Consider the following 19,776-nt stretch of genomic DNA (forward strand, 5'->3'; position numbering starts at 1 on the left):
TCGAATAATACACAATTGACACAATTATGCTTATAATTTCATTGAAAATCAGATTCCAACCCACTTGTCACAGTTGACCTTTACCTTATACGGTTCCACTACTCTTTTTTGACCCTGGTTGTTTTGTATCTCGTCCTTTATGTATATATAATTATTGTCTCGGTTGTTTCATTGCTCGCTCATAAGTTTTTATCTGAAATGTTCATTTTGATTCTATCGCGATCTGGATATATAAGCGGTTACCCTTAAAAGAGTTTGAACTTTTTCGTTGCGGTAAAGCAGTAATCAGACATTTACTTTACAGCCTATTCTGGTTTGTTCTGTCATATTTCAGTTAATTTGAATGTTTAATGTTATTTGTATTTTGTCAAAAGCTGTTTCTTGCTTCTATAACAATTCATTATTTTACCGAAAGACTTACAACTTTTAATAAAAATTTGATATCATCGACTGATCTTAAAAACCGGTCAAGATCAACATGAACGTTTCCGCTCTTACATGTACTAAAGATTATAGTCCAGAAAAATGCTTCAAATGTAGCATTTAATTGATTTCTGACTTTTTTGAATCTCTGTAATTCTTACTGTACATGCATTGTGAAGATCATTGTTCACTTGTCACTATACAATTAAAACGTACTGCTAAACATCAAGAAAGAGGAAAATTAATAAATCAAATACCAAAATGGAAGTAATAGTACAAGACTCAATCCAACAAATCCTAACAAACTGACTGCATTCAACATTCAAAGATATCCGATATGATTACGCCCGCTACCTGTGTAAACAAAACATGTAAGATAGTCTTTTGTCAATTTTGTGTAAGGCTGTTTCAATTTTAGCTTTAAAAACAATAAACATGTAATCTCATAATTGACAGTGCATTTTCATTATATCAGTACCGAAGCACTGGTTACTGTGCGATATTAGGTTACCTTCGGTTCTTTGAGCCTTTCAAAGTCAGCTGTCATGTAGAATGTAATACCTTTCTCATATCCATCTAAGGTGAGCCCTCTGATTAGCAATGCAATCAATATTATGTATGGGAATGTGGCTGTGAAATATACGACCTGCGAGATGAAATTATAGAAGTGATATACGAGTTACAAATGAATTATTCATTTATAATTTACTTAAAAAGAAGAAAAAATATATTGTCCATAATAAAAATAAAGGTAAGTTTATTTTCGGGAATGAAGTCATTGTGAAATTTGATTTGTTTACTAAAAATGTGCATTGGTGAATATTGTGCCTGCACCAAAGTGTATTAATATCGGTTTTTAATATTGATGTCGTTTACAAAATTTAAAAAGTCGCATTCACTCTCTTTCCTAAAATTGCAGAAATTAAGGTAAAATTTGTTTCTCTACATTTGTATCTTACATGATCTTATTTCAATCGCTTTACAGAACTCAAACGTTACACACGATCGATATGAGAATCCTTATTGAGATGTTGTATGATGTATTCGTTTTTCTTTTTGTTTAATGGTACAGATGAATCCATCTTCGCTAGCCAAGGGTTACGATCCACTTCCCTCCTCTGCACCCTTGGCGGATTGAGATAGAATTTCGGAGACACAAGGTAATGATTTTCATTGGTTGCAGTCGAAACTCGCTGCATCCAATCAAAAAGCGCCTATAACATGATCACGTGTAAATGCAGAAAGTGTATGTAAACAATTGCCACGTGCTTATTGTGCAACAAGTCTTTACATTCCTAAACATACGACTATATTTAGTGACAATTTGAATGTTTTTAATCAATTAATAGAAGTTCCTGTGTATTTTTCTTGCACAAATGCATGAATGTCAACGTATATTTTCGTTTCCTGCTTTACCAAGTGTGTAGAATCTAGACGCTTCCGTGTTTTTACCTCCAAAATGAAGAGTTCAAGTGCTACCATTGGTCAAGAATAATGTATTCGGAATGGGCGTGACTTTAATCTACCGATAGATGGCACAACATTGTTATCACAAATGTTGGCTAAATCTGCCAAGGGTGGAGAGGAGGGAAGTGGATCGTAACCCTTGGCTAACGAAGATGAGATGAATCAAGCTTTTTCCAACTGATGTTTTCAGTTTGTTCAAATAATGTGTTGTTTTACCAATATCCTAGTTTAGTTAGAGGGTTTAGCGCTCATAAAAATGTTCAACCCCGCCACATTCTTTTTCTGTCTGTCCAAAGCTTGCGCCTGTACTCCAGTTGTCGTTGGCTGCTGTCTTCCATAATTAGTTTTTGTTTATTGTAGAAGTACTGTAGAGACCGGACCGTTAATTTTTCCCTATTGAATTAATTCACATTTTGTCTTCCCGTTTATAGCTTACATTGTACTATACGGTATATGTTTTGCCTATTGTTGAAGGCCACAATGACCAGTTATATTTATTGTTCAACTGTTTGCCCTTTGCTCTTAAATGCAATAATCCACATCTCCGTATTCTACATTATCTTAGGAACAAATACTGTGTCGCATTTGTGTGCCAGAATATCGGGATAATATAAATAAGAAGATGTGGTATGCGTGCCAATGAGACACCATCCAGTCACAATGTATAAAAAGTGAACAATTATAGGTCAAAGTATGCCCTTCAACACGGAGCCTTGGCTCACATCGAACAGCAAGCTATAAAGGGCCCCAAAATGACTATTGTAAAACAATTCAAACAGGAAAACCAACGGTCTAATCTAAATTAAAAACAAGAAACGAGAAACACTTATGAACCTCACCAACAAACGACAACCACTGAACAACAGGCTCCTGCCTTAGGACAGGTGCATAAAAATGCAGCGGGTTTAAACGTTTTAACAGGCGCCACCCGCTTTATAGGTTTCTTAAATCTCGTTCTACCGTTTCCGAATGTTGTTGTGCTGTTTAGGTGATTAAGTGTGCATTTTTTTTCTAGGCTGTAATTGCTGTCTTGATTACTACGATTAAAACTTTTTTATTTGCATTGTATACACTAGTATTTTCAATTTCAATGCACAAGGAGCTTGCATTGAAAATCGTCAAACAGTTTCAGAAAAGGAACAGAAAAATAACATCGTCGACCTTCTCATGAAATAAGGAAGAAATATATTTTATCATTACCTTTCCAGAGGATTTTATTCCTTTCATCAGACAGAAGAAAATAACAACCCATGCCAAAAGTAGGCATAATGTCAGTTTCAAACTGAGACCACCCATATCACCAAAACCTTCAGCTTCATGCAATCGTAACACATATCGCCTGGAAATATATAGAACAATTTATGGTAATGACTTCTGCAATCTTTGAAAACAGAAAGACGAGGATCAGTTCATGGACATAAATGTGAACATCTTCTCATTTTTATATGTATGATTTTGTGTGTCTATTTATATATGAGTGTATTTACTAGATAAGAAATGTTTGTTTTAGCAAAGATAAAAGGAGAAAAAAGTCTTCACTTACGTCCAGTATTCGTCACTAGGAACTTTTAATTTCAAGTCACAGCTTGTGGTGTTGTTAACTAAGAAATTATTAGGTATGTCCTCTATCATTGTCACATTGAAACCAACTGCCGAAGATATGTTTGGTAACAATCCTCGTAGGCAAGGTTTATCTTTAAGTCCTACGCGAAGAAAAAGTGTCTATATTAATGACTGGAAATATTATTAATGAATAAAGCAGACAAAGGTGCAAATAATTTATCTTAATAATTTAAAAAATATTAAATGATAAAATACATTCCCTACACCGATTGGAGTACTTCCCGGTCATGATATTTCGCGTTTATAACACAAACATCATTGAACGGCGAATAAGTCTTCATTGTGTCCTCAGTTTTCTTAATTCACCTTTGTTTACTTTTAGATACACTTCGCTAAAAGGATAATTGCGTTTATTTCTTATAAAAGATATTAAATGTATGCCGGAATTCGGCAGTGGTGTCCATATCACAAATATTGTTCCTTTATTAACAGACTTTTAAATATGATTCAGCTTCTCCGAGAAACGAGTTAAAAGGTTGTGTACAAAATAGTCATTTACAATACAGTTAAGATTAACTTTAAAATGAAATATGGATGTATCTTACTCATAGCTTCGTGTTGAATTAATGATTCATTTGTCATGGTTTTAAAATCCGGATATGGATCAGATCGACAAAGTTCCGATGCCCATTTAGGATCACATTCATGCCATGGTAACTGTGTATCCAAGGACACAAAAGATGCCATCATGTAATATACTGAGTACATGATAATAATGTTATAGTATGCTGATACTATAGCACTGATCATAACCATAGCCCATCCAACTCCTGCAAAACAAACAAAAATTTGAACCTTCTGCAATTATCACAGCCCTGCATGTTCTATCGGATAATTTTTCTTGTCATGTCAGCCGCACATGATATCTTAATGATCAAACATCAAAGAATTAAAGAAAGCTTACGATCAGATTTCAAGACATTTGTAAGCATGATGGTAACGTATAAACAAATAATCAAATTACAAGTTACTTGCAAGAACAAAACCAGTTCGACCTGCTATTTAAAAATGTTTAAATTTGAAAGTGAATAGAGTCATAGAAATCGAATGGAAATAATGGAACTGTTTTAATGATATAAAAAAAAGAATAATTTACTTCTAAACATTTCTATACATACCCATAAACATTGGATTTACAGCCCACACCGTAATGCAGCCTTGCGATGCAAACTGTCCGAGTGACAATTCTAAGAAGAACAGAGGAATTCCTGCTATAAACAGCATAATGGAATACGGGATAAGGAAAGCACCTATAATAAAACATATACGTTATAATCCAAAACACTGAAATAAACCTCAGTGACAATTCTGGTAAGTCTAAGTAAAGAATTATAGAATGCATATGTTAAAGCAATATAAGATTATATTCATATTTTTTGTAATTTTATTGCTTAAATAAATGTCCGAACGAATACGAATAGAAGGAAGATCCAAAAATAATAAAGGCGATTACTTCTGAAAATTATATATCTCAGTTGCCATAGAAACGTTTAACTAGGGGCTCTCAAGAGTATGTGTTGCTCACCTGTATCTACTGTGGTTTTGGAAATCATATAAAATAAGGTTAAAATCATAATGAATTATATGTATTAGATACCCTAATAATGATTGAGGCGAAGTTTGGTTTAATTTGGCCCAGTAGTTAAATTTAAAGCAGGTCATTCCATTGTATTCTTACAATAGTTACTGAAGACCCCTTATCATTATTTAAATTAGTTTTCAAGTTGTGACTATTTGAAATTGTTTTTTTTTACAATTTTCCAATAGACTTCTATAGTAAACCCCTATGTTCTATTTTTAGCCATGGCGGCCATGTTGGTTGGATGACAGGGTCATCAAATACATTTTTAAATCAAGATACCCTATTGAAAATTGTGGCTTAGTTTAATTCTATTTGGCCCAGTATATTAAGTGGAGAAGATTTTTGTAAAAGATCACAAAAATTCACGAAAAATTGTTATAAATTGACTATAAAGGGCAATAACTCTTTTAGGGATCAATTGACAATTTTGGTCATTATTGACTTATTTATAGATCGTACTTTGCTGAACATTATTGCTGTTTACAGTTTATCTCTATCTATAATAAATACAAGATAATAACCAAAAACTGCAAAATTTCCGTAAAATTACCAATTCAGGGGCAGCAACCCAACAACAGGTTGTATGATTCGTCTGAAAATTTCAGGGCAGATAGATCTAAACCTGATGTACATATTTATCCCACGTCAGATTTGCTCTAAATGCTTAAGTTTTAAAGATATAAGCCAAAAACTGCATTTTACTCCTATATTCTATTTTTAATCATGTCGGCTGGCAGGTGGGGTCATCGGACACATTTTTAAAACTAAATCCCTTATGATGAGTGTGGCCGTATTTGGTTAAATTTGTCTCGGTAGTTTCAGAGGAGAAGATTTTTGTAAACGATTACAAAAATTTACGAAAAATTGTTAAAAATTGACTATAAAGGGCAATTACTCCTTAAGGAGTCAACTGACAATTTTGGTCATTTGACTAATTTGTAGATCTTACTTTGCGAAACATTATTACCGTTTACAGTTTATCTCTATCTATAATAATATTCAAGATAATAACAAGAAACTGCAAAATTTCCTCAAAATTAACAATTCAGGGGCAGCAACCCAACAACGGGTTGTATGATTCGTCTGAAAATGAAAGGGCGGATAGATCTCAACCAAATAAACATTTATACCCCATGTCAGATTTGCTCTAGATGCTTTAGTTTCAGAGATATAAGCCAAAAACTGCATGTTACCTCTATGTTCTATTTTTGCCATGTTTGTTGGCAGGCGGGATCATCGGACATATTTTTTAAACTAGATACACCAATGATGATTGTGGCCATGTTTGGTTAAATTTAGCTAAGTAGTTTCAGAGAAGCCAAGAAGTGATGAGAAAAGCTCACTTGGCCCTTTGGGCCAGGTGAGCTAAAAAGGTCTTCAGAATTTCACCAGTATTTTCGTATCACATTTTTGAATTTGGTACGTACCGATTATCAGGTTGTCTACATATACACCTTATCGGTATTTGTCCGCCATTACTGGACTTCACAAAGATTCCCGTAAAATTTTGACTTCATAATAGAAAATGTCTGACGACACAAAGAAAAAGTGATTGTTGTATGACGTCAATAGTTCAAGTGTCGCAAATTCTCAGGTCAAGTGTCGCAGATTCCCAAATAGCGATAAGCTTTATTGATATTGTGAAATATCAGCTGCGAGTCACAATGTGAAGCTTTTTTGTCGAGAGAGCGCATCGAACGAGTTCAAAAGGCTTCATATTGTGCTGAGCAGCTGGTATTTAACAATATCAATATGAAGAAAATCTGATAATGGATTTATCGGATTGTTATGAGTATTTTGTATGACAGAAACAAGTGCTTTTCTTTGTCTCACCAGCAAACCAGAAGATGACGTGATAAGTTCGGGTCAAACTTATCAACGTCGGTTCATTCATTATGACGTCGGTAATCTGTCGAGGGTCAACGTCTTTGACGTCACAAAGCCGCGATATGCAATGTTATGAAGAGAAGATCAGAGTGATATAAACATTGGGAAAACCGATAATTTTTCATATCTAATTTTTTGATTTGGTACTTTTTCATATCTCATTTTTTGATTTGGTACTTTTTCATATCTCATTTTTTGAATTGGTAGTATGAAAAAGATTGTTTTGCAAGAAAATAGTATAAAAATTCAAATCAGACACGAAAGGACACTTGGATTAGTTTATAATGATTTTAAATGGCACATATTTTGTTTTAGAAACAGATATAAATGCCAAATGCACAAATTCGCAGAGGTTACTAAAGTTTCCTTCAGTTTTATGGTCGACTGTTATATGCCGCAGATGACCAAGGATATTTAAAAAGGAGTCGTAAAATGATTGCCAATGTGACAACTATCCACCGGAGACCAAAGGGCGAGGGTGTAAACAACTATAAGGTACTGCATGGCCTTCAACAGTGAGAAAAAAAAAACTCGTACCTATTGTGAGCTGTAAAAGACCGCGGCATGACAAACTATAAATCAATTCAATTCAAAATAGATGACCAACGGCCTGATCAATGCCTAAAAAAACTAAAAACAAAAAGACAAACAACAACCAAGGAAAACAGCTGAATTACAGCTCCTAAAGAATGTGGTAAAGTAAAACATGTTTTTTAGCGTTCAACCATCTCTCTAGTTTAAAACGTCTTTCTGCAATTATATACTTATTTATAACCAGCTCGTTATAAATTATAAAAAATGCCTATTTCAAATTTTGAAAAACTTAATGCCCCTTGCTAAGGAAGTCGTCAGGTTTATTTCATGCGCAGTTTATTTAATAGAATATTTTACTCAAATTCTTACTTTCTTTATCTATTTGATATAAAGTTGTTGTTTATGATTTTTCATAGGAAGCCTGAGTTACTGGAAACGAGTGATGGTAGGAAAATGAGTGATAGTAGGGAAAATAAGTGACTCATTCTATGGTTTTTCATTTATGCCCTCTGGGGAAACTGTCCTTAGCTTTCTTATCTAAAACCCTTCCCGAGCAACTAAGGCTTCCGTACTTGACTCTTACAGTTTTAAGGAATTTTTGAATTATACCAGTTTAAATTACAGGGTTCTATTCATTTGGGAGGGATGTACTAGTACGCAGTCACGTTCAATTATTAAACCTTTGTCAAAATTTATTATTATTTTTTTAATCATTATCAAACTGCTATTTATTTGGGATGTTTAAATGCGCAGCTCTGTTTTAATTACTCTACCGTTGTCAAATTTAAAATATTATACCAGCTTAGATCGGTCAGTGCTGTTTATTGGGAATGTATTTCCACGCAACCGATGTTGTAACATCTTAACTGTGGTCACCTTTAAAATTTTAGAGTTGTACCAGTTCATATCGCACATTACTATTTTTATTTGAAACATATCTTTGCCGTCTATGTTGAAAATAGCTATATAACCTACTTAAATAAAAAAATTTAGAATTGTACAAGCGTCTCTATGATGCTCAGTTTTGAATGTTTTATTGTATAAATTTCAAGATTGTTGTAGTTTCATAATCAGATTAGATTGATATGATTCATTTTACATCGTGATCATACTGATGAAGGATATCTGTTATCCGAAATATTTACCATTTGTTCATTTTATTATTATTTTTTGGTAATGTTGTACCCTTTTGGACTTGTTATATATTATATTTTGTAGTGTACTGTATCATAATTATATGATCCATCGCCCCGTAAGATTTATCGTTGGCTATTATTCAGTCATTTAATATATATATATAAACAAGTCTAAATTGAAAACAACGTTCAAACCTATGATTGCGTTGGATATGCATGCAAAACAAATTTCTTGGTAGAGGGTCTAAATACAGCACAAACAACATTTTCCAAAAGACCAAAATGAGTGAAAAGGTATATTTTAACAAAACGCATTTGACAAGTAGGTCGAACAACTGATGTTCTTACACCCTGCTGACTGCCATTGGCGATTGCCAAATAAATTGATCACCAGATGTAACAAAGGATCTTAATATTAATCTAATACCGAACAGAAAAACAATAAACTTGCCGATAAGATGGTATACCACAAACATGAGGTGCAAAATTTTGTACACCATATCCGGATTTCGACAATTAATGTCTCTTCGGTGATGTTAGGGATCGAAACGGTATTTGGAAGGCCATATAATTTACCTCAATTTAGGATAGACTCTTGAATTTTAAAGAGTCGAAATAGGATGAACGGATCATATAAACCCGAGGGAAAATATAATACAAGCCCAAAATATATATATATATAAATATATATAGGAAAAAACATAAGGCTGAAAATGCATCAAATATCCTTGAAGATCTGTTAAACAGTGAAACCGGTAGGGTACTATGGAGAACATTTTTGAACAATTTGTTGTTGTAATAGACAAAATGTGAATATTCATATTGAATATAAATATTTGGTGCATTTTCAGCCTTATTTTTTTCCCTATTTTATGCACAGCGTGGACAAAATTAAAAACTTTCTGCTTGCACCTACCTCGGACAATGGGAAGAAAATTAATTTCAAAACAGCAATTTACACCCGTTTTCATATTGGATATATGTTGATGACATCTGGGGAATATGGGAACATGGTTTAGATGAATTAAAAAAATTTCACGAAATGTCCAATAACTTACATCCGCGAATTAAAACAGAAATGCGTTACTCAACTGAAAAAATTGAATTCCTTGATGTGTTTGTACACATAGAAAACGGACAACTTAAAACAGATCTTTATACAAAATCAACAGATAAACACCAGTACTTACATGTTTCGTCAAGCCATCAAAATTCTGTAAAAAATGCTATACCATGCGTATGGACTCGGTATTCGTGTCAAAAGAATTTGCTCAACAGAAGAAAATTACAAAATAAGAAGAGAAGAAATAAAAACGCACCTGAGAAAACGTGGATACAATAACTCGTCAATTGAAGTTCAATTAAAAAAAGTCGACATTTTAAACCGAGAAGATCTATTACAGTACAAACCAAAGAAAGAAAACGACAGAGTACCCTTAGTAATTACTTTTTCCAAAGCGCTTCCAAATATACATTCAATTCTAAGAAAAAATCTTAAAATTCTCCATCAATCTAACAGGCTAAAGAAAATATTCCCCGATCCGCCTATCGTAGCATTTAAACGCGATAACAACATAAAAGACATCTTAGTGCACAAGAAGCATAATTTACTATTTTATATAGTGGACCATGCGGTAAACATTGTGCATTATGCTCACACATAAATGAAACCAAGGTATTTTGTGACAACACAGGGACAAATAAATTGTAAAACCGTAGGCGTAGTATATGCAATTAATTGTACAAAATGCGAAAAACTTATATATGTAGGGACAAACGGGTGATACACTATATCAACGGATGCTGTTGAACTTTTCAAAAATACGAACAAAGAAAACAGAAGATCCGGTAGCCAACCACTTCATTCAGCATAATCATTCGATGAAAAATTTCAAAGTTACCGCCATAGAAAGAGTATTTGGAACAGAAATTTACAGAAAAACTTAAGAAGCCTTTTGGATAAAAAAATTAAAAACTTTAGAGCCTGATGGACTCAACACAATGTATGAACGATAATGACAATATTTATATAACAAAAGAAAAAACGCGGCAAATGAACGTCATAGTAGTTATTATAAAGTAATGTATCCAAGCAATGTAATTGTTGTTTCAATGTTGTAATTTATTCCAATGAAGAAGGCCGTAATGGCCGAAAGGTATGGGAATTTGTGTTATAGTTTTTATTATATATATATATATTATATGGCCTTCCAAATACCGTTTCGATTCCTAACATCACTGAAGAGACATGTATTGTCGAAATCCGGATATGGTGTACAAATTTTTGCACCTCATGTTTGCGGTATACCATCTTTTCCGCAAGTTTTTTGTTTTCTATTTGGTATTAGATTAAAATTAAGATCCATTTTGTTACATCTGTGATCCGTTTATTTGGCAATCGCCATGGCAGTCAGCAGGGTTTAACATCCGTTGTTCGACCTGCTAGTCAAATGCGTTTTGTTAAAATATACTTTTTCACTTTTTGGTCTTTTGGAAAATGTTGTTTGTGCTGTATTTAGACCCCTCTACCAAGAAATTTGTTTTGCATGCACACGTATAAAAATTGCGGTTTTTATCCAACGCAATCATAGGTTTGAACGTTGTTTTCAATTTAGACTTGTGTAATGGTGGTCACTTTGTTTACTTGTTATTTATTCTATTTATTTGGGGAAATTGGTTAATGTTAGTATTATTTATAGTTCCGTAACTCTTTCTTCCGAGACCGGCCATGTAATTATTCTTGTCGGGACTTCCTGCCTCTTGCACGTGCCTGACATCCGGCCCGGCCGGGCTCGTTGTCCCTAGGAACTATAAGTATGACGTCACTCACCGGGTTCAGGGCAGTCTACACTTAGGATTTGAAATGAGCAGACGCTCATACCGTTTGGCTTGCAAATTTATATAGAACTTTACAATGACAAGTAGACTAGCCACCACCGTATATTTTATTATTCTTGTATGTAACTTATATTCAGCCATAACGTATGTCTCTTAATAAACATCATCTTTATGTTTACGTGGTTTTAGTTGTCCAATATCCCAGAACTTGGGTAGACAACGGGAAAACGAAGCCAGTGGAAACTCCACTCCCGTTACATTGGGGGCTCGTCCGAGGGATATTTCAGGACAACATTTTATACAAACATTTTGTTTGTGCAGAAATTTCCACAATATGGTTGGAATTAAATGGATTTTTGAACCCCTAGGGCTAGGAGGCAAACTCAGACAGTTTATTGTCTGTATTCTTGTCATTTCTCAAATTTCTGCCGTTCCTGTAAGGATCAGTACGGAATTAAATATCGTTTCATACAATAAAATGAAGGAATATCACTTACCTTCATATTATGTTTATGTAAATCCAGATGGAAAAATTGAATTTGGACAACAAAGTGAACATTTTGTTCACGTTCCCGGTATCACACGTTATGTGCATTTCAAAGGAAAACAAACACCACACGTGTTTAGAGATGAACAAAGAAAATTCACTAATTTAAGTATATTTGATCGTCATCAAAAGCCAAATACATCTTTGCTAAATTCAGAAAGTCGGCGATGCATTTTTACGCCATGTTTACAAAATGACGTCATATGTAAGACGTCAAAGCACATGACATCTCTGGAATGTTAATTGGAAGTAATTATTGTCATTTCAATGTCATAATTAAAACACTGTTTTGTAGAGTTTTAATATTGGATCTGCTGAATTTAACTGTTACCATTTTGGATTATTGAAGTAAGTTTTGTACTTGTATAATGTCCGTTTTGTTAGTTTTGTCTGTTATTCCTGTCTTCACATATTGTGGATTTAAAAAGCATATCTTGTGCTTGTTTCTCAAAGTTCGAAAGGAAAGGGGTACGGTTTCTCATGTTTTCAGTCGTTGTTGTACGGTGAATTGTGGTCATGGATATACATTTTATACTGGAAATTTGTCCGGTTTATATATATTCAGTTTAATTGCAAATAATTCTGTTTGCTTTGACTGTTTGTGGAGAGAATACTGAACATGTTCAGTTTTTAGCTAATTAAATGCCTTCAGAGGTAGAAATTGTGGAGTTAGTCAGTATTTAGGATAAATGTATGACAATTTTGTCATACAGCTGGAATAGGGTAGTCTTATACGAGTTGTGACTAGAATAAAGATAATAGAAGAACGTACACTCAGTATTTTAGCTGTGGGAAGCTGCTTTCGGTGGTACATACAGGCAAATTTGGAAATACCTTATGTGCTAGAGAATGGCACTAGGATGGGTATGGACTATTGGTTAGTCTTGTTGCGTATGTATTTTTACTACCTAATTATTGGTTCACCATGGGTATGCTGTCTGCATGGTTAAGGATATTGTTTGGGGATTACTGGAATACAAGGAATGATTTATTACGATACAGCCACGGTCCAATTGTTTTATATGACTTTCTAATTTTTGAAATATTTGATAAACAAACAATCAGTTTGTATGGATTTCAGTATAGAAATGTGTGTTTTATATGTTTATAGTAATACCATGGGCTATATGCTTTCGGTGACGTATAAAATTACATATTGGGGCACCCGATCAAGTGGTGCAGTGCTCGTGTATTTTAGACTTTTAGACTCTTGGTGAGTCAGGATTTTATAAGAAGAATGTGCTTCTTAAATTATTCCAGTGTCTGACAGAATATGGGAGATAAAACTGAAATTGTTTCAGTGCGTGGATAGCTGGCCACAATGAGGGAACATTGAAATTTATATTGGCCTTTTTGCTGATAACTTTGAACGTAACTAAATCACATGGAATTAAATGTTGGGGAACACTTACTTGGACTACTTTACAGATTTGGAAAATCTACTGGACGACTTTTACTATATTTACCTTCCTGGAACCTTGGACAAGATGTGTACCTGGATGCTCTGCTCGAACTTTAAAATTGGATTCCTTACTCCGTGATGATGTCTCGTGATGTATTTGTGACTTTTGAACATTTAGTTAAAGACCGTTGAATATCTTGAACTATTTTTGAAATTATTTATTGACATTAACAGTAAATTGATTAATTTGTTGATAACTATGTGTGTCTGTATACGAAATTTGGTAAGTATACCTGACCGATCTTAGGACTAATGTGTGGGCACATTATGTCTTAAGAGAGGGGGAGTGTAATGGTGGTCACTTTGTTTACTTGTTATTTATTCTATTTATTTGGGGAAATTGGTTAATGTTAGTATTATTTATAGTTCCGTAACTCTTTCTTCCGAGACCGGCCATGTAATTATTCTTGTCGGGACTTCCTGCCTCTTGCACGTGCCTGACATCCGGCCCGGCCGGGCTCGTTGTCCCTAGGAACTATAAGTATGACGTCACTCACCGGGTTCAGGGCAGTCTACACTTAGGATTTGAAATGAGCAGACGCTCATACCGTTTGGCTTGCAAATTTATATAGAACTTTACAATGACAAGTAGACTAGCCACCACCGTATATTTTATTATTCTTGTATGTAACTTATATTCAGCCATAACGTATGTCTCTTAATAAACATCATCTTTATGTTTACGTGGTTTTAGTTGTCCAATATCCCAGAACTTGGGTAGACAACGGGAAAACGAAGCCAGTGGAAACTCCACTCCCGTTACACTTGTTTATATTTTTTCGTTTGGTCTTGTATTATATTTGCCTTCGGGTTTATATGATCCGTTCATCCTATTTCGACTCTTCAAAATTCAAGAGTCAATCCCAAATTGTGGTAAATTATATGGCCTTCCAAATACCGTTTCGATTCCTAACATCACTGAAGAGACATGTATTGTCGAAATCCGGATATGGTGTACAAATTTTTGCACCTCATGTTTGCGGTATACCATCTTTTCCGCAAGTTTTTTGTTTTCTATTTGGTATTAGATTAATATTAAGATCCATTTTGTTACATCTGTGATCCGTTTATTTGGCAATCGCCATGGCAGTCAGCAGGGTTTAAGAACATCCGTTGTTCGACCTGCTAGTCAAATGCGTTTTGTTAAAATATACTTTTTCACTTTTTGGTCTTTTGGAAAATGTTGTTTGTGCTGTATTTAGACCCCTCTACCAAGAAATTTGTTTTGCATGCACACGTATAAAAATTGCGGTTTTTATCCAACGCAATCATAGGTTTGAACGTTGTTTTCAATTTAGACTTGTTTATATATATATATTTAATTTTGGATGTAACGCGTCTTCTGATTGGCTGACGTTGTTTTGTTTATCAGCTCATAGACATAATTTTGTCATGTGACCGTGACGTCATCAACGTTTTTTCATGGTTTACTCCGGTTTAAAATGGAATTTAGAATTAAATTATAAGAAATGACTGTAATATTTTTTCTGTCTATTCGAAATAACATAAAAAATGTGGTGCACACTTTAAAATAACCCGCTACGCGGGTTATTCAGTGTGCACCACATTTTTGATGTTATTTCTTCATAGACAGAAAAAATATTACAGTCATTCCTTAAATATATATATATATATATATGTAATGGTTTTTCCAAACTTTTGTACATTTCTGGTAATGATGAAAATTCCCTTTTTTCAATTAATTCGTTGCTTTTCTTTCATATTTAAAACTTCTCAATTTCTATTTAAAAAGTTTATGAAGTTCCTGAGCACACATAAAACACTAGCCGTATCCATATTACATCGAATTCCTATATCTATATTTCTTTCATAAGTTAGGTTTTATACCGTATACCTATGTAATGCTTGTATATTCTTGCTGTAACTTATGTGTGTATCTTATGTTCGGTCTCTAGATCCAAAATTACTGGCTTTGTGTATTTTTGTTTCTGTGTTAAGACAGTCTACTCTATGTTTTTAGCTCATCTGGCCCGAAAGGCAAAGTGAGCTTTTCTCATTACTTGGCGTCCGTCGTCCGTCGTCGTCGTCGTCCGTCGTCGTTAGCTTTTTACAAAAATCTTCTCCTCTGAAACCACTGGGCCTAATTTAACCAAACTTGGCTACAATCATCATTAGGGTATCTAGTTTAAAAAATGTGTCCGATGACCCCGCCAATAAACCAAGATGGCCGCCATGGCTAAAAATAGAACATAGGGGTAAAATGTAGATTTTGGCTTACATCTCTGAAACCAAAGCATTTAGAGTCAATCTGACAGAGGTAAAACTGATTATCAGGTCAAGATCTATCTGCCCTGAAATTTTCAGACAAATCTGACAACCTGTTGTTGGGTTGCTGCGCCTGAATGGGTAATTTTAAGGAAATTTTGCAGTTTTTGGTTATTATCTTGAATATTATTATAGATAGAGATAAACTGTAAACAGCAATAATGTTCAGCAAAGTACGATCTATAAATAAGTCAATAATGACCAAAATTGTCAATTGATCCCTAAAAGAGTTATTGCCCTTTATAGTCAATTTTTAACAATTTTTCGTAAATTTTTGTAATCTTTTACAAAAATCTTCTTTTCTGAAACTACTGAGACAAATTTAACCATACTTGGCCATAATCATTATTAGGGTTTCTAGTTTTAAAAATTTGTCCGATGACCCCCGCCTTCCAACCATCATGGCCGACTTGGTTAAAAATAGAACATAGGGGTAAAATGCAGTTTTCATACGCCCGTTTACGGGACGTATTATGGTATACCGTCCGTCTGTCCGTCTGTCCGTCTGTCCGTCCGTTTGTCCGTCCGTCCGTCGTCAACATGTCGGACATTAACTCAAAAACACTTTTACCAATATGCATGAAACTTTGGTGAATTATTTATATCTATTGACGTGAGCTCCCTTTTGTTTTTCAAAAATTTCGGATTTACCGTTTCCGAATTTTGGAGTTTTATTCATTAAAAAAGGGAGGATTTTCCAGTTTTCGGACAATAACTCATAAACAATTTCACCAATTTGCAAGAAACTTTGGTGAATTGTTTAATGCTATCGACGTGAGCTCCCTTTTGATTTTTATAAATTTTAGACTATACGTTTCTGATTTATGGGGTTTTATTCGTTACAAAAAGGGTGATTTTCCAGTTTTCGGACAATAACTCAAAAATGCTTTCAGCATATTTTATGAAACTTTGGTAAATTGTTTATATCTATTGTTGTAAGCTCCCTTTTGATTTTTATAAATTTTAGATTTTATGTTTCCAAAGTTAAAAAAGGGGTGATTTTCAAGTTTTTGGACAATATCCTTAAAGTGCTTAGAGCAGTTTTCATTAAACTTTGATGACTGATTTATATCTATTAAGATAACCTCCCTTTAGTTTTTTTTTTATAAATTTCTAATATAACATTGAGAAGTTATTGAACTTTATTTGTTTATAGTCTGACAACAGATTTACTAGTATTGCGCAACAGCACAGTGTATTGCACAACAGAAAGAAATCTTTAATTGAATATAAATTCAATTCATATAACCAATTTCAAGTTCTTTGACTACATTTATTCAGAAACCTATAATATGTCAAATATTTAATTACAATCCAAATTCAGACCTGTATCAAGCTTGAATATTGTGTCCATTTTTGCCCCAACTGTTCAGGGTTGGACCTCTGCGGGCGTATCCAGCTGCGCTCAGCGAAGCAGTTTATTGGTTTTTATCTCTGAAACTTAAGCATTTAGAGCAAATCTGACAGGTGGCAAAAATGTTCATCAGATTTAGATTTATCTGCCCTGAAATTTTCAGACGAATCCGACAACCCGTTGTTGGGTTGCTGCCCCTGAGTAAGTAATTTTACAGAAATTTTGCAGTTTTTTGTTATTATCTTAGATATCATTATAATATCTAATATCTAATACTATAAATTATGATTTTAACCTAATTTTACATTATTTCCAAAGCATCAGTAAATACAGGTGAGCGACACAGGCTCTTGAGAGCCTCTAGTTCTTGATTCTTTTCTCCTCTGAAAGCACTCTACCACATCTCTTCTGTTCTCTTATTATGTTATCAATTTTGTATTACATAAATCTATACATCATTTTTTATTCATATTTACATAATTCTACATTTTAGGTAACTCTACACATTTTCTAACTTACCACCACCATTTCTAAAACACAGGTATGGAAATCTCCAAACATTACCCAATCCAACACAATACCCTATACAGGACAATATGAAGTCTAGTCGTCCAGTCCAGTTACCACGCTCTATAATCTCCTGTAAATAATAAGTTTAAATAAAACTATCTAAAGGATAGCATATGTCCGTTAATCCTTTCAACGATATATAGCTTAGCATGAATAGATATGCTTGTTGCTTTCCCAAAATTTGGTTGTTGTTTTTCCTTTTCCTTGAAATCCCCCTCCCCAACCCCAATAAAACTATTAAAAACTTTGCATGTTCATAAAGATTTTTCCGCGGAGCCTTTTTTTACCGAAAAATCTTTACATGTAGTTAAACTAAGTCTCAAAAACGATGGATGAGTGAGAGTTGTTAGATTTATTGTAAGGAATGGATTAAACCAAATGGATTTGTCTCGAAAGGCAATATATATATAGTATATTTTATAGCAAAGATTACAAACTCGAAATGCTCTGTAGACATGAATACAGTTTGCTTGTCGACGTCACTAAAAGTTGTTCTGAATATACACGAAATAGTTGCTACTGGGCGAATATGCGAAAATCAATCAACCAATCCTTCAATGCAAAAAAAAAAAAAAAATATACAATTTTCCATATCATTTAAAAAAAAAATCTTCAACAGCAATTTTTAGCAATCTTTAAAATTTTAATGTTGTGCATATATTGACAAACGGGGAATCTTTTACCAAAATTTCACTAGGTTTCAACCACTTTCGGCATTTAATCCCGTGACTATGTGAAACAAATTCAGGGAAAATAGTCTTACACCTTTTAATAAAAAACTCTTTATCCAAATGTAGAATCGCCATGCTGAAATCATTTTTTCACAGGGTTTTCTTAACCGACCGTGCGAGACCCTCATGGGTAGTCAAGGTCGTTAAAAAAACCCTCGTCGGCTTCGTTTTCTTACCGAAAATATAAATCTTTAATACTGCGTAGTACGGCGAGCGGGTTTGGTATCTTTCGGCACCAGTTGTTTCTATTCAATAAGTTGAGAACGGTTCAAATAATGCTTTTCAAATCTAAATATTAGACAAATGGACTTAAAGTCTGCGACGTATCCTAGGATGGTCCTATGATAGTCCTTAAGAATGCCACAAGAGATATCTTAAGACATGTCTTGAACATTTTCAAAAAAAAAAAAAAAACAGGCCCCGGATTTGTTTTATTTTCATAGTATTGTTATAGAGATATATGTGGTTCACAATCATCCAACGATACCACAATCGCTGCAATAACAGTAACAATTTTTAAAATTAAATTGCATATGCATTTTGTTAGTCGCTGATGTATTTTAACAACGAAGTCAGTTCAAATCAAACGTATAACCAGAATTTATTAAAATTTTGAATCAGTTAATTATATCAAGGATTTGTATAGTAATACTAATCCTTGATTTTCTAATGGATTTTTTTCTTAACGTCCAGTGTAATATATGTCATCTATATTTAAGACGAGAAAACATTAACAAACAATGCATACTCGAAATTCAGGGAAAATAGTCTTACACCTTTTAATAAAAAAACTCTTTATCCAAATGTAGAATCGCCATGCTGAAATCATTTTTTTTCACAAGGTTTTCTTAACCGACCGTGCGAGACCCTCATGGGTAGTCAAGGTCGTTAAAAAACCCTCGTCGGCGTCGTTTTCTTAACGAAAATATAAATCTTTAATACTGCCTAGTACGGCGAGCGGGTTTGGTATCTTTCGGCACCAGCTGTTTCTATTCAATAAGTTGAGAACGGTTCAAATAATGCTTTTCAAATCTTAATGTTAGACAAATGGACTTACAGTCTGCGACGTATCCTAGGATGGTCCTATGATAGTCCTTAAGAATGCCACAAGAGATATCTTAAGACATGTCTTGAACATTTTCAAAAAAAAAAAAAAAAAAACAGGCCCCGGATTTGTTTTATTTTCATAATATTGTTATAGAGATAATATATATATATGTGATCCGTGTAAACTCATCGAACCTTTAATAAAAAACTTATTAGTAAAGGTTATCTTACCAATGTTGTAATTAGATCTTTGAATATAGTTAACATTGGCACTAATATCGATTTTGTC

At 33.7% G+C, this 19,776-nt stretch overlaps 2 protein-coding genes across 2 annotated transcripts in view; one reads left to right on the forward strand and one right to left on the reverse strand.

Moving 5' to 3' along the window:
* LOC127716481 (pleiotropic regulator 1-like) overlaps positions 1-19,776 on the forward strand; it is a 474,697-nt gene that overhangs the window by 270,440 nt on the left and 184,481 nt on the right. The window lies entirely within an intron of this gene.
* The window catches only part of LOC127716478 (sodium-dependent proline transporter-like), a 42,005-nt gene that overhangs the window by 12,049 nt on the left and 10,180 nt on the right, over positions 1-19,776 (reverse strand). Inside the window, exons 2-7 of the mRNA XM_052222702.1 lie at positions 17,659-17,779; positions 4,632-4,763; positions 4,059-4,283; positions 3,434-3,593; positions 3,091-3,229; positions 935-1,069 (exon numbers count right to left, since the gene is read on the reverse strand). Coding sequence (XP_052078662.1) covers positions 935-1,069; positions 3,091-3,229; positions 3,434-3,593; positions 4,059-4,283; positions 4,632-4,763; positions 17,659-17,779 — 912 coding nt within the window. The remainder of the gene's footprint in view (positions 1-934; positions 1,070-3,090; positions 3,230-3,433; positions 3,594-4,058; positions 4,284-4,631; positions 4,764-17,658; positions 17,780-19,776) is intronic.

The sequence above is a fragment of the Mytilus californianus genome, unplaced genomic scaffold (assembly GCF_021869535.1).
Source record: "Mytilus californianus isolate M0D057914Y unplaced genomic scaffold, xbMytCali1.0.p SCAF_9, whole genome shotgun sequence".
Classification (NCBI taxonomy): Eukaryota; Metazoa; Mollusca; class Bivalvia; order Mytilida; family Mytilidae; genus Mytilus; species Mytilus californianus.